General features: G+C 33.0%; 2 protein-coding genes across 2 annotated transcripts; both read left to right on the top strand.

The window, feature by feature from the left end:
- Positions 1 to 3,379: 3,379 nt before the first annotated feature.
- LOC133303252 (chromo domain protein LHP1-like) lies at positions 3,380 to 8,500 on the top strand. The gene is made up of 6 exons (XM_061503134.1): positions 3,380 to 3,918; positions 4,082 to 4,107; positions 4,231 to 4,317; positions 4,564 to 5,304; positions 7,915 to 7,975; positions 8,122 to 8,500. The coding sequence occupies exons 1-6, from the start codon at positions 3,532 to 3,534 to the stop codon at positions 8,173 to 8,175; spliced, it is 1,356 nt and encodes a 451-aa protein (XP_061359118.1). The 5' UTR covers positions 3,380 to 3,531; the 3' UTR covers positions 8,176 to 8,500.
- Positions 8,501 to 12,518: 4,018 nt separating this feature from the next.
- Positions 12,519 to 13,962, top strand: LOC133303247 (mitochondrial import inner membrane translocase subunit TIM50-like). The gene is made up of 4 exons (XM_061503126.1): positions 12,519 to 12,596; positions 12,748 to 12,907; positions 13,100 to 13,202; positions 13,917 to 13,962. Exons 1-4 carry the CDS (start codon positions 12,519 to 12,521, stop codon positions 13,960 to 13,962), a joined length of 387 nt encoding a protein of 128 aa, XP_061359110.1.
- Positions 13,963 to 14,483: the final 521 nt, after the last annotated feature.

Genomic DNA, 14,483 nt, shown 5'->3' with positions numbered 1-14,483 from the left:
GCCAATCGAGCTTAAAACTACCCAAATCTTCCAAAAAAACAGTAACGACAAAATGATATATAGTAAAAGGAAATGAAAAAGTGTTTGGAAGAAATACTTATTTGCTTTTGGAGAGTGAAACGTTAGAAATCCAACAGACACTAAAATCCTTCTCACCAAAAAAAGCAATGCCCAAGGTGTGTAGAATAAGCCTAAGGAGCTTCAGAGGAAATGAAAAACCATGTCGAAAGAAAAGATGCACCCTTATAGAACCTATAGGAAATACCCAAATGTAAAATAGTAAATGAGTAAGTGAGGAAAATGGGAGAGAGGTTATGCATTTTGGAGAGAATTCAAAGAGGCAAAGGCAAAATAGACATTTCACATGAACAAAACCCCTGACAATAACTCAAGACATCATGACACACAGAACACGAAGGCGGCGCACGCCCCCCAGCGCACATCCCACCATCCATAGTAGGACTCATGTAAAGGTGTAACCGCCAGATAGGATGTGGAAGGAAAAAGGCCATCATCTGGTATGACCTCAGCAGTCCAACCTAAGAGTACGAACTTGGGTGAAAAGGCCAGAAAAATCATAGAGAACACAAGAAAGTGATTAAGGCCTCGAAACCCAGACAAAGTGGTCTAGAGAAAGACTAGTTGTTCAAAACTGGACCACGACCCTACAGACTAGAGAAGAAGATGCCAACGTAGCCTCCAACAACCCGAAGCAAAAAAACCAAGGACTGATTTAGAACACGAATCACGCAATAATAGAGGGAAACTGCTCAATACGGACCCAAATATGGTCGAGGTGCCTAGTGAACGGTTTGACTCGGCTGCTAGGCCGGATGGGATCATCGCAGAATGAATCTGGACACGACAAAAGAGGTGAGAAGAAGAGCCTAGGACTGGCATCCCGGACACAGCATATACATATAAAAAATACCGCAGCCCGGACATCCAAACTACCGAATTGAGGGCATCTGTTATGGACCCAACTTATGGGCCCATTCTCTAAAGATCCCAATAAGTGCAAATAAGAGAAAAGATCAACATGAGGATATCGATCTAATTATATTCTCAACATATTAAGCACTGAGCCCCCAATATTTAGAAAATGTCCAAAATTTCACTACCTACAGGTAAACTTTTCATAAATAGGAGGTTAAGCCTATATATATGCTCTTTTGAACCCTTTCTCTCTCTTAGCTGTCACTGTTTACACACCTCACGCTCTGGCTATGCCGTATTCATAATGCACAATGATTTGCTTCTCCTTAAGGTATCTCCTCCATAGATACTTGAGAGTACCTAGATCCTATATTGACATACCAATCCATAATTGGACATCTCTGATCCAACAGTATTGAACAAAACCTTTTCAAGTAAGTTTTATGTTAGTTATTTTAAATCATAAAACTATTTCTAAAAACATAATCAAATCAAGCATATGCGCCTAGAAGTTTCACTATTTACAAATATCTAGCTAATTTATAATTATTGAATTTAATTAAAATTATCAGATAGAAAATTTGAAAGTAAAAAATAATTGTACCAAAAACATAAATTTCAAAATAACTAACATTGTGCAATTAAATAAAGAGCTTTATACTTCTTCTGCGGTTAGAGAGAAGACTTGTTTCTTACTTAGATAAATAAAGTGAATCTCATCATTTCTTTTTATAAAAAAAAGAGTGGCTCGTTTTTTCATACGAGCGAAGCAGGAGAAGTTATATTCCCTTAGATAAATACTTAAATGACATGTTAACTATGACTAATAGTATTGGGTTGGAAAAAGAAACCTGCGACAATAAATATTTTTAGAGAGGGATTATAGTTACTACCTCTTACTACCAAATATTAACCATTAATTTATGTTAATCTAACAGTTATAATTTATTGAAAATTAATAATTAATCAATAAATTACAACTGTTAGATTGACATTAATCAATGCTTAAGATTTAGTAGTAAGAGATAGTAAGAAAAAGAGGTAATAATTATAACCTCCCCTATATTTTTATTATATTGTCTTTTTTTTTTTTGTAAATTTTATTATATTGTCTTTACAATGTTAAAAATTAAGTATATATCTTTTTGGGTCCTCAACAAAAAATACAAAACCCATTTTAATCATTTAGAAAAAAATCGATTTGTGATTCTTTTGAAATTTCAATTCTTTAAAATTGTGAACCATTAGAAATTTAAAGAAGACTCATATTAATTCTTGAAGAAGAACTAATGTAAATATTTTTTTCCCTTAAAGAATTAAAATAGATTCCGTATCTTTTCCTTGAGGATTCAAAATGATATTTGGTCTTGCGAATTCTAGTTGTTTCACTGAGTTCCTCATTCTTAGTATTTGATAATTATACAATAAAGTAATTGAAGTTGCATTCAATTTCGGATATATCTGCTAGTAAATGGTAAAGCAAAATTAGTCAATTTATCCATTACAAAAATGCACCATCCCTGCATACACACATAATCATAAATGGAATAGTAAATTAGTCCTTCTGACTTTTTTATTTTATCTGTGTAATTGCACACAACAATTAATGAAACTATTAAATAATTTTAATTATTAAAAAATAACATGACTAAATTATTATTTTTTATTTTGTTAATATTTTCTCTCTCCTCCAGTATCTTCAAGTTATTAAATTTAATGGAGAGAGAGAGAGGAAGGAATAACGGTCAACGAAGAAAAAAATTAATTGATATATTTTTTTAATCTTTTTAACCTTCACTTTTTTTAACCTTCACTTAATAATTAAGGAAAGGTTCATATGGTATCTTTATTTATAATTATACTATAGTTCTTATTTGTGTTAATAAAAAATACTTTTTAGATTTATATTTTAAATAAGTAAAACAATAAAAAAATATTAATCATTAATTATAGAGGGATATTAGTATCCTCATACAGAGAAAAATATTCACACAAAATCTATATCTATCTATTTTAGATTATCTCTATCATTATGATAGTATCCCCTAATTTGGTTATAATTTTTTTAATACCATTATTATTATTATTCATTTGAAAAATTACAAAATGGTTAAATTATAAATGCTTTTCACTTTTTAGTTTATAACTATTTTTAAATACATCTATTTTTTTTAAAACATAAAAGACTTTTTTTGGGTTGTAAAATATTATAATATTTTAGGTGTGGAGGGAAACCCAAAACATTAAAATCCCAACAAATAAAATAATATAAAAATGCCATCAAAATAATAAGAAAATGAAAATAAAAAAAAAAATAAAAGGAAAAAGAAAACTAATAAAAAAGAAGGAAAGACATAAAAAAGGAAAAAGGGCCAAAGAGAAAAAAGAGAGTTAAATAAAAACAGAGTTATAGATACTGCATAGATTGACAACTCAGTTTAGAGTCGACACAACTTTTGGGTGTTGTTGGTGTTATTCCTTCGGAGAAGACGATGATGCTGTGCTAGAGACAAAAAAAAAAAAAAAAAACACAGTTCAAATTAAGGTTCTTGTGCATTTCCCTTGATTTTTGTTCTTGTTGTTGTTGGGATTGCAATGAAGGGTGGAGGGAAGAGGAACACCACATCGGAATCCTCGAACGATGTTGGTGCTGTTGCTTCAGATGTTGCTGTCGTTTTTTGTGCTGATGCTGTCGATGGTAGTGAAAACCATGGAGATGGTGATGACCTCAGCCAAGTTTCTCCTTTTGCTGAAAACGAGGATGCCCAGTTGCAGAAAGAGGAAACGGAGGAACCCCGTGTGGAAGATTCGGAAGAAGAACAAAGAGAAGAAGAAGAAGATGAAGATGAAGAAGAAGGAGAAGAAGGGGAAGAAGAAGGAGAGGAAGATGGGGTTGCTGCAGTGGCTGAAAAGGGACAGGGTCCTGTTTTTGGTGAGATTTACTATGAAGTTGAAGCAATTCGTCGTAAGAGGATCCGCAAGGTAAAGTTTCTTCTTTTCTTCTTCACATATTTTTCTATTGTTTTGTTTTGTTTTATTTTATTTTTATTGTATTCATTTTAATTTTTTAATCTTAAGAGTATAATTTTGTTTTGTTTTTTATTCCCATTTATGACAATGTAAAATTTAAATGTTGCAAATACAGGGTAAGGTGCAGTACTTCATCAAATGGTGAGTGCCCCTTTTTCCTCCTTCGTTTTTTGTTCTTATTGTGTAACTAGATTGTGATAAAGTTGAATGGAAAAGACAAAATGTGAAATCATTTAATATATTTTTGCTTATTTATTACTGAAGGCGTGGATGGCCTGAAGCAGCCAACACTTGGGAGCCTCCAGAAAATCTAGATGGTGTTCCTGATGTTGTTGAAGCTTTTGAGGAGAGGTATTCTCTTTTTATTCCATAAAATCTTTACATTTTTTTTCTTTATGACCCTATATTAAATGATGGGTAAGGATGAAATGATTATTCCAATTATGTTTTGTATTTGTGTTGTGTTTGCTATGATTATAAATAGGCCACTTATAAGCATAGGTAAAAGAGTATAATTTGGTGAAACTGGATGGACTTGATGACTAGATTGTTTAACTTGTCTTTTTGCAAATATTTGTTTCTTTGTGGTTTTTGAAGCTTGAGATCAGGAAAGCATCGTAAGCGCAGACGCAAGCATGTTGTTCATCGCACTCAACTCAAAAAGAGGCTGGAGCGTTCGGCCACTCCTTACAGCCTTAGACGTCTTGCACCTAGTTCAGCTGAAAACCATACACAGTCTGCTCCTCTCATTGATCTTAGTCTCACTGATATTCCTGCCTTTCCTCAGACTGTGATCTTTGCTGATGAAGTAGAAAATAATGGTGATTCCAGCAGTCTTGGAAAAGCCAAACTTGGTAATGATAATGGGTCTGAAAATGCTTCAGAACAAACTGTTGAAAGGAATGAGGAAAATGATTATGATCCTAAGCTTAGTGAACTTAAAGCTACAACAACCAATGGGTATGATGCAGACAAGCTAGCAATACAGTTTCAAGAAGCTAAGATTTCAACAAGCAATGGTCACGTGGATGGTCAATTGAGGGAGGTTTGCGTGGAACCAGTTCAAAGTGGCCGCTGCAGAGGAGCCAAAAGGAGAAAATCTGGTTCTGTGAAGAGATTCAAGAAAGATTCATATGCTGATGAGCCTGTTAATACTCAAAGACCAATTGGCATGTCTGTTGGTATGGCTGTGCCCGCACGAACAAGGAATGTTGATAATGCAAGTAATAATCGTGCTAGATCTGCCTGCAATATTGTCAAGATTATAAAGCCAGTAGGCTATGCAGCTGCAGTAGCTAACACCAAGCAGGATGTTTTAGTGACCTTCATAGCTATGAGGTTAGTTACTCAACAACTGTAAATTTCATTGTTATATATTTGCCTTTGGTCAAAATTTTACAGCTGCATTAATTTTCATAATATGAATGGCAAGTTAAATTGATTTTTACGCATGCTGATTTTTAAGTTCTTTTTCCTCTGTGATTTAGCTTGTCAGTTTAGAAATGGAAGAATGATAGCTCTGGATGAATATTGCCACTAATTAATAATGAGCATTTGGTTCATGGTCTCAATTTTAATGCTCATACCTGCCCTTTATTATTGTATTTTGGAGAGACAAAGTTGATCAAGCTGCTGTTAATAAATGAGACCAGTCATGGATATTTGCAGCATCATTTACTTCTATTTTATATTTTAATTGATAAAAAATGAACTTTTATGATAAATATAGACAAAAGGTCATGGGTTCGAATCCAGGAAATAGCCTCTTTGCAATTATGCAAGGGTAAGGCTGCGTACAAGGATTTCCTCCACCCTACACTCGCTAGTCGGGTTTAACGGGGAGTGATTTGTTTGTTTGTTTTGTTTTGTTGAAAGCTTAAATTTATTTATGTATTTATTTATTTGGCTATAAATTGAAGCTTGAATTTTATTATGCCTGTAGCAGGTGTTATTCCCCAACTAGTTTGGGATAATAGTGTTGTTGTTGTTGTAGTAGTAGCAGGTGTTATTCTTTTCTTTGGTTAATAAAAGGAAATGATGTTGAATTCTTGATAAAAGAAAAGGGGAAAATTAATGTATTTGGGAAATTGAGATGTCCTCAACCCCTCTGTAAGGGCAAGATAATGCAACTGAAACCAATACTTAAGACTACAAAATATAGCTAAATTAAAACACTTATACATTTAGATTTCCTGGTTCTTCAACTAGAGGAGAGCCTTCTCCTGTGTGGCTTAAAATCCTAATAACAAAGGAATACCATATAGATTTGTGTTCTTTTAGTGCACCCGGGAGCTTGTTTTCAACCATCAACACCAAATTGCTGCTAGTACTACTGAAACTGTGAAATTGCAATATTTTGTTTTGGGGTGAAAGAAGAAAATTTTGTTATTGGATACTAGAACCTGTTGGGCTTAGGGGAGCGCCCACCCTACAGTGGGACCTAAGGGTTTGAATGGAGTGTGGGTTTTTTTTTTTGTGTTGTTTGGGAAGAGAGAGGGGGGGCAAAGAAGAATACAGAGAAAATAGTAAGTACGAAAAGAGGACAATAAGGTATTCTCAGCAAAGTCATAAATGTGTTCTTTGGCACTTGTCACTTTATTATTACCTGATTATGTTTAAATGTAATTTTAAGTTGTGTATTTAGTATGAAATTAGCTACTATAGAAGCCATAACTTTGGATGCCTACAATTTTTTATGCTTATTCCCCCCAAATAAATTTTCTCAATATGGCTCCTTTTGCTTTGCCCCTGCTTGGTGTATAGTTATAGTTATTAGGAAAATCTCTTGTGATCCAACAATGTGTTTGCACATTAGTTTTAACTCCATCATAGAAGTTTTACCTAGATGTTTTAAAATTTAAATAAATTATATTTATTGGAAGTACGCTATATCCCACTCCCTAAAGCACTCTTGCATTAGTATTCTATCACCTTACAACTTTAGGAGATTTTTGGTTTTTCAGCTATATATCAATTTTGATTTATCTGATTAAAATTGTTCCCTTTTTGGTTGAAAATGGACTGAATTCCTTTACCTGGTAGATGTGAACTCTTTCAATTTCATGAAAACTTATGGCTTAGCCTTAGATAAATTTGTTATCCATTTACATTTATAAAAAAAATGGGCTTTTATGGAATTGTGTTGAGTTTTTTGGCTTGTTATTAATCTAGTATAATTGTTTAATCTTATACTATTAGTTTGCTATATATGTGGGTTATATAGGTTTACTAATGTTGAATGGGTACTTGCTGCTCTGAGGGTGACCTGTTTTTCAGAACTAGTCTTACATTTTTTCTTAGTATATATTGTTAGCGTCTCGATTTAGAGAGACTGAGAAAGAAAGTCAGAAAGTAAATGTGTGGATTAGGAATAGTATTTTCATTTTAAAATGGATGTCTTGCATCTGAATTAATAGTTAAAGATTTAAAGTAACCTAAGTAGGTCTAGTATTTTGTTTGAGACCCATGGTTCCTTTATTGACTCAAAACAGAGAGGTGGAATGTCCAGAGAAGAAATTTATAGGAAGGAAAACAAGTTTTGAATGTTTTCATATGTGTATTTACACCTACATTATTTGTGGAGTTTGATCCTACCTGCCATTTTTTTAATTCTGAAAGCAATTGGAGAGGAGGAAAATCATTATGGTTATCTGAGAATAATAGATCTATGGTCAAATAATTTCAAGTTAATAACCTGAATTGTATGCAGAGGGAGAGAGAAACAAAAGAAGCAAAATAATTTCAATGTTGCCTTTTCAAGGTCATTGAACAAATGTGCCTAATCTTTTTGTTTATGGTTTAGATCCCTTGATTCCATACAAGAGCCTAGGATTTCATTTTCATAATGTAATTTCCCCCGCGAAAATTTGTATCTTTTACACTTCTTTTTATGTAGTGACCCTGATTATCTAGTAATCTTAATACATGCTTATCTGCTTAACTTTCTAGGTCTGATGGAACAGAAGTGATGGTTGATAACAAATATCTCAAGACATGCAATCCGCTTTTGGTAATCCGCTATCTCTTTGAAGTATTGAATTTGATTTATAACCTAGTCAATTTCAAATGGCTTCAAAGGCTTATTAAAATTTTATATGGCCTCTTTTTACCTTAAGCTAATGTTTTTGTTTTTGTTTTTGTTTTTAAATGGTTCAGCTGATCAATTTCTATGAGCAGAATCTCCGCTACAGTCCTACTCCTACATCATGACTGAACAGAGCATAGAAGGAGCTTCTTCCTGTGTAGTTAGATTTTCTTGTGTTGGTAGTTATGTTGTACAATGAGGTGCTTTTGTAGATGCAGAAGATAGTGAGGGGAAGAAATGCAGTGTTTGTTAGAGAGATATAGATATGACTATTTAACCAGTAGTTGCTATAGCTACATATTGTGATGCATGTTGTTGAGCACTATGTTTAATGGGATGTCAAAGAACTAGATATTTTCAATGCCTCAACACATGAGGATAGGGATTGTTTCTTAAGAGTTGGTCAAGACCAAAACTCTATTTTGGACTAGTGTCATTCTTATTTATTTGTGAGCAAATTGCGTTTGCCTACCTAATTTTCAATATTCATTAGTTGGTTGACTTGATTATAACCATATAAAGGAAAATTCACAATTAAATTAACTGTTAAAGATGCATGGTAAATCTTGGTACGAAATGCCATGTTTGGTCATATAGATAGATGGTTTGCTTATTGCAAAATTAACATACCTTGGTCAGAAAGGAGGTATTTATGGATTTAGAAAATTATCCTCCTCTCTCCTCTCTAGTCAGGCATTTAAGTTTCGTAAATTTTGTGTGTGATTTTTCTAGCATGTTGAGTTTGAAGGATTTTGAAAGTGAAAATACCGCGACTTAGGCTTTGTTTGAGAGTTGTTTTTTGGAGGGGAAAGAAGGGAAGGAGAGGGTTTAAGTAAGTCCTTCTCTTATTTGTGAGTTTAAAAAAATGAGAGAAGGGAATTGTGAATTTTTACAAAATCCTCCAAAGCCCTTCCCACCCTTAAAATTAAAGTTTTCTCAATTTGAGGGGTTTAAGGGGAGAAATATTAAAAATTACTTATCTAACCTTAGCATTAAAATGTGAAAACTACATAAATATGAATCATTTTTAAATGTGGCATTATTAGAAAAGTCTCAAATATCGACAGAATTTATCGATGAAAAACATTTCGTCGAATATAGTGACGAAATTTTTTACAAAAATCACAATACGTCGAAAATAGAGATGAAAAAAGAATTGGCCATAACAACTAACATAAAATTTTTTGAAAAAAAATTCAGTCAAAATTCTTGATAGAATCTAAATTTCGTTGAAACTTTCAACATAAAAATTTCCATCAAACTTTTCAAGGAAAAATATTTCCATCAAAAAATTTTGACAGAAAATAATTACGTAAAGAAATTTGTCGGAAAATATTTCTGTCAAATTTTTTTATGGAAAACATTTCCATCAAAATTTTCAACAGAACACATTTTCAGCGAAAATTTTCGACGACAAATATTTTCGTAAAAATTTGTGACAAAAATATTTTGGTCACAAATTCTGACATCAAATTTTGTGTGTCAAAATTCTATACGGAATCTAAATTCCGTTAAAATATTTGACAAAAAAACATATTCGTCCAAATTTTCGACGAAGAATATTTCCTTCAAAATTTTTAACGAAACACATTTCCATTGAAAATTTTCGTAAAACTTTTTGACGAAAAATATTTCTGTAAAAAGTTTTGACGAAAAAAAATTCGTCAAAATTCTTTACAGAATCTAAATTCCGTCAAAAGTCGACAAAAATATTTTCATCGTACATTTTGACCGAAAAAATTTCTGCTGAAATTTTTGACGAAACACATTTTCATCGACAATTTTCGACAATAAATATTTTCGGCAAAATTTCCAACAAAAAATATTTCTCATAATTTTCAACGGAACACATTTATGTCAAAAAATTTCGATGGAAAATATTTCCGTAAAAAAATTTGACAACAAATATTTTTGTAAAAAGTTTCGACAAAAAAATATGCTGTGAAAATTCTTTACGGAATCTAAATTTCGTCGAAAGTTTCACAGAAACATTTCTCAAAATTCTTGAGAAAAAAATTTTCGGCGAAATTTTCGTTGTGACACATTTTCATCAAAAAATTTTGACGAAAAACATTCCGTCAAATTTTTTCATGGAATTCTTTTTTTCGTAAAAACTTTTGATGGAACTTTTGTCGTCAAAAATATTAAACAAATCATTTTCATTAAAACTTTTGACGGAAACTAAATTTCGTCGTATATTTTGACAAAAATTTAGTTTTGTAAAAAATTTCATTTGATAAAACTTCTGTCGCATTTCGATGAAAAGTGTTCCGACGAAAAAATATTTTTTTGACAGAGTTTTTATCGTTTGCAACGAAGAATTTTCATCGAAAATATGATCTTTTTTAGTGTGTGAAAAATACATAAATAATTTTGTTTGAAAATTTTAAACTTAATTTTATTTGTAAAATGTAATAATTATATTAATTTTTAAAAAAGAGTAAAATTGTAAAAATATCTCATTGACCCTCCAATTCCCCCTTACCATTTTTTTAACTCCCAAACAAGGGAAAGGGAATACCCTTCAATTACCTTTCCTTCCCTTCCCCTTGGATCCCCTTCCTTTCCTTCCCCTCCAAACTCCCAAACAAAGCCTTAAGAGAGCTAATATGTTATATTATGTCTTAGGAGACAATTGTCTATTTACCTTGACATATCTAAAAGGGGGCAAATTGTCTTTAGGAGAGATAGTATTCATTTGGTTCGGATTACATATGTCGATGAGATATGATTTCTAAATGCCTTAGTTCCCGTTGTTATTGTGTTATTATTTTTCTAAAAATCTTAAAGGGGTGTTTGGTAGAAGATTTTTTTATAGGATTCTTTGAAAACTGAGGGTGGTAATTTTATTTACCCACATTTGATATGAGAATTTTAAAATTTCTTTGGAAATCTGATTATTTCGGTATTTTATTTTGTGTGTAAAATTTGCTAAAAATATCATCCAAGAATACCACTCAGGGGATGGTATTTTAGGATTTCCATGACAAGGAAAAATTTAACACAATATAGCATCAAGAAAATTAACCCAATATTTTCGGAAATATTTTGGTCTACCAAATAACTTTTTGGTAACATTCTTGGAAAATTTATTTTCTCACCATATTCCTGTAAATCATGATTCTCGGATAAAAAAAAATTCTCCTCTACCAAATGCCCCCTATGATTATTGTAAATAATTCATCACTGTTTAAATATTATCTATTATAAATTATTGCTTCTACATTTAGTGTTTAATTTGTGAAAATTAAAACAATATCAATTTTATAGCAAATATTGATACCCAATTGCTTTCTTACTGGAAAATAGAAAATGCGTGAATGGATCTTTTATTTTTTTTTAGAGTAAATACCCTTTTTCGTCCCTCACAAATTCCACGAAGCCCTTTTTGGTCCCCAGCAATTAAAAAGGGACATCGTGGTCCTTGAAATTGTAAAAAACAAGCCACGTTAGTCCTTCTGTTAGTGGGGCTCTAATGTCGTTACTAGCGATGCTGACGTGTACTGTTAAGTTGCTGAGTCATCATGGAAAAAGCCACCTGGACAAAAAAAACGACGTAGTTTGATAGCTTTTCACTTTTTTTTTCCTTCTTCTTCTCCTCTCTCCAATTCCGTTCAGGGACCACCCATGTTCTGATAGCCATTGTCATGGCTTGAACACCACCTTCACCTATATGATTTGGATTTTCCTTTTTACCCCATTGTTATTATTATTCCCTCCATTGTTACCATTCTTGTTTCCTCCACCTCTACCATTTTTAGCATGTGGTGTGCCCCAGCTCCATTTTTGCCACCATTATTTTTGTTACCTCCACCCTGATTCTAAATGTTTCCTCCTCCTTCTCCACCTCCACCTCTACTTCCTTTTTTTTTCCTCCATTGCCATTCACTTGCACAGGCACAGGTACTCCACCGCCTTTGAAACTCTGAAACAACAAGTACCCAGAAAGGAGGTACTCCACTGTCTTTTTTTAATGATACTACACAAATGTAATGGCGTTTTCAATAATCTTATAACAAGTTGTTCTTTCTCTTTTTCTCTCCTTGCTTGACACGGACATCGTGGTCCTTGAAATTGTAAAAAACAAGCCACGTTAATCCTTCTGTTAGTGGGGCTCTAATGTCGTTACTAACGATGCTGACGTGTACCATTAAGTTGCTGAGTCATCATGGAAAAAGCCACCTGGACAAAAAAACGACGTCGTTTGATAGCTTTTCACTTTTTTTTTCCTTCTTCTTCTCCTCTCTCCAATACCGTTCAGGGACCACCCATGTTCTGATAGCCATTGTCATGGCTTGAACACCACCTTCACCTATATGATTTGGATTTTCCTTTTTACCCCATTGTTATTATTATTCCCTCCATGGTTACTATTCTTGTTTCCTCCACCTCCACCTTTTTTAGCCTGTGGTGTGCCCCAGCTCCATTTTTGCCACCATTATTTTTGTTACCTCCACCCTGATTCTGAATGTTTCCTCCTCCTTCTCCACCTCCACCTCTACTTCCTTTTTTTTTCCTCCATTGCCATTCACTTGCACAGGCACAGGTACTCCACCGCCTTTGAAACTCTGAAACAACAAATACCCAGAAAGGAGGTACTCCACTGTCTTTTTTTAATGATACTACACAAATGTAATGGCGTATTCAATAATCTTATAACAAGTTGTTCTTTCTCTTTTTCTCTCCTTGCTTGACAGGACCTTTCAAAACTAAACAGAGATCTAGCAAAAGTTCTTAATTTTAGTGGCCATGCTTTGGAAAGTTGCCTTCAATATGAGAACTGTGTTCCTGTTAAGCCATGGCAGCAACATGATAAAGATGACACCTCTCTTTTTGATTTTATACCATTTCTTGAGTGTAAGCATTCCTTTAGATGTGTTGAACAAATGAATTAACGTTTTAAATTATTGTTTTGATTTTCATACGATTCCTTGAGTGTAAGTGCATTCCCCTAAGATGCGTTTATAAAGGAATTCTTGTTTGAAATTATTGTCGTGACTTTTTTATGCTTGTAAAAGATGTATTACCTTCTCTGTTATCTATGTGCAGTTGTTGTTCGTAGCAGTCCAGCTGATATAAGACCAGTGCTAGCGTCTTACCAAGGATGTGATATTCCGACTGAATTCATCAATCGTTCCAAAGATTATCAGAGGTAAAATTCTAATCATTAGCAAAGCTTGAAGGTTAGAGGACTTTCATCATTTCCTTCACAAAATTTTGAAAATAGGAAATAGAATGAAAACAAGGTAAATTTTTTGTAATTTTGATGAAAACATATCAACTGAATATGAGGGCGTTTGGTTTGTTTTCTGTTTTTTATTTTTAGTTGAAAACACAATCTTGCTTTGATTTAGTGAAGAAAATAGTGAAATCAAGATTTTGTTGTTTTCGCCATTCCTTTTCAAAAATTTCAAAACAAGAAACAAAATGAAAACAAGGTAGCATTCACTGTAATTATCAATGAAAACGTATCAACTGAAAATGCTGTAACTATCTGTGAAAACATATAAACTGAAAATGAAAACAGAAACAAACCAAACACACTTTTTGTCTAGATATTATAACTATGGTTTTATGCACCTTAGGGTCAACCATTTAATTTGTGGATTTATGTGTATTGAACTTCAAAAGATTCCCATTAAGCATGGGATGTAGAGTTGATTATATTTGTCGGGGTAGTTTAGGTATTCCCTCATAAAACAATGATTAAATTACTGTCAATTAATCTAACATATTACATATAGATTGTTTTCATGTTGGTGGTTGAAGGCTTCTTTTGTTTATATAATTAGTTGATGCTACAATGTTGATTCATCCTGTCTTATTCAACCAACATTTTTACTCCGGGTGTTTCCAAATGATGTAGAAGAAAGCAAGAACAGAAGCATAGGGGTCGCTTCTGGAGAAATTGATCCAAGAATAAAGCTGAATTGAATAAAAAATGTTCTTCTTCGAGACTAGGAAATGGGATTGTCAACTTCATTGCAAGTTGATTGGTGAATTCGTCAAAGATTTTGAAGTTAGTGCAAGTTGATGAGTGATTACATCAAAACATAGAAAATGTGGATTTTGTTTTACGCGAGTGTTGAACCCCAACTTTTGAACCATCAATTTTTTTTTGCCTATATTTATTTTGTTGGAAAGAGCACCTATTAGTTGTAGAGGATGAATTTCTTTTTCGTATGATAGAAGAATGAGTTCTTTATGCTAGATGTTTCTTGCTAGGTGAATATCTGCCCAGAAGTGGCTATGGATGAATTTATTTTTACAACCTCAAGCTCTGAACCGGCAAAAACTATATCGTGCCTGTACCTCCTTTCTGGGTACTTGTTGTTTCAGAGTTTCAAAGGCGGTGGAGTACTTGTGCCTGTGCAAGTGAATGGCAATGGAGGAAAAAAAAGGTGGTGGAGGTGGAGGTGGAGAAGGAGGAGGA

This window comes from Gastrolobium bilobum, unplaced genomic scaffold (assembly GCF_033153095.1).
Source record: "Gastrolobium bilobum isolate Gb01-03AN ecotype WA unplaced genomic scaffold, APGP_CSIRO_Gbil_v1 utg67640, whole genome shotgun sequence".
In the NCBI taxonomy this organism is placed as follows: domain Eukaryota; kingdom Viridiplantae; phylum Streptophyta; class Magnoliopsida; order Fabales; family Fabaceae; genus Gastrolobium; species Gastrolobium bilobum.
Note: the sequence above shows the minus strand (reverse complement) of the source record. Positions and strands in the feature narration are given on the sequence as shown.

Excerpts from the sequence above, each read along its gene's own strand:
- LOC133303252 (XM_061503134.1), top strand. The coding sequence starts at position 3,532 with ATGAAGGGTGGAGGGAAGAGGAACACCACATCGGAATCCTCGAACGAT. Across the intron at positions 4,108-4,230 it reads GTGCAGTACTTCATCAAATG|GCGTGGATGGCCTGAAGCAG; the intron begins GTGAGTGCCCCT and ends TTATTACTGAAG. Across the intron at positions 7,976-8,121 it reads AGACATGCAATCCGCTTTTG|CTGATCAATTTCTATGAGCA; the intron begins GTAATCCGCTAT and ends TAAATGGTTCAG.
- LOC133303247 (XM_061503126.1), top strand. The coding sequence starts at position 12,519 with ATGTTTCCTCCTCCTTCTCCACCTCCACCTCTACTTCCTTTTTTTTTC. Across the intron at positions 12,597-12,747 it reads ATTCACTTGCACAGGCACAG|GACCTTTCAAAACTAAACAG; the intron begins GTACTCCACCGC and ends CTTGCTTGACAG. Across the intron at positions 12,908-13,099 it reads TTTTATACCATTTCTTGAGT|TTGTTGTTCGTAGCAGTCCA; the intron begins GTAAGCATTCCT and ends ATCTATGTGCAG.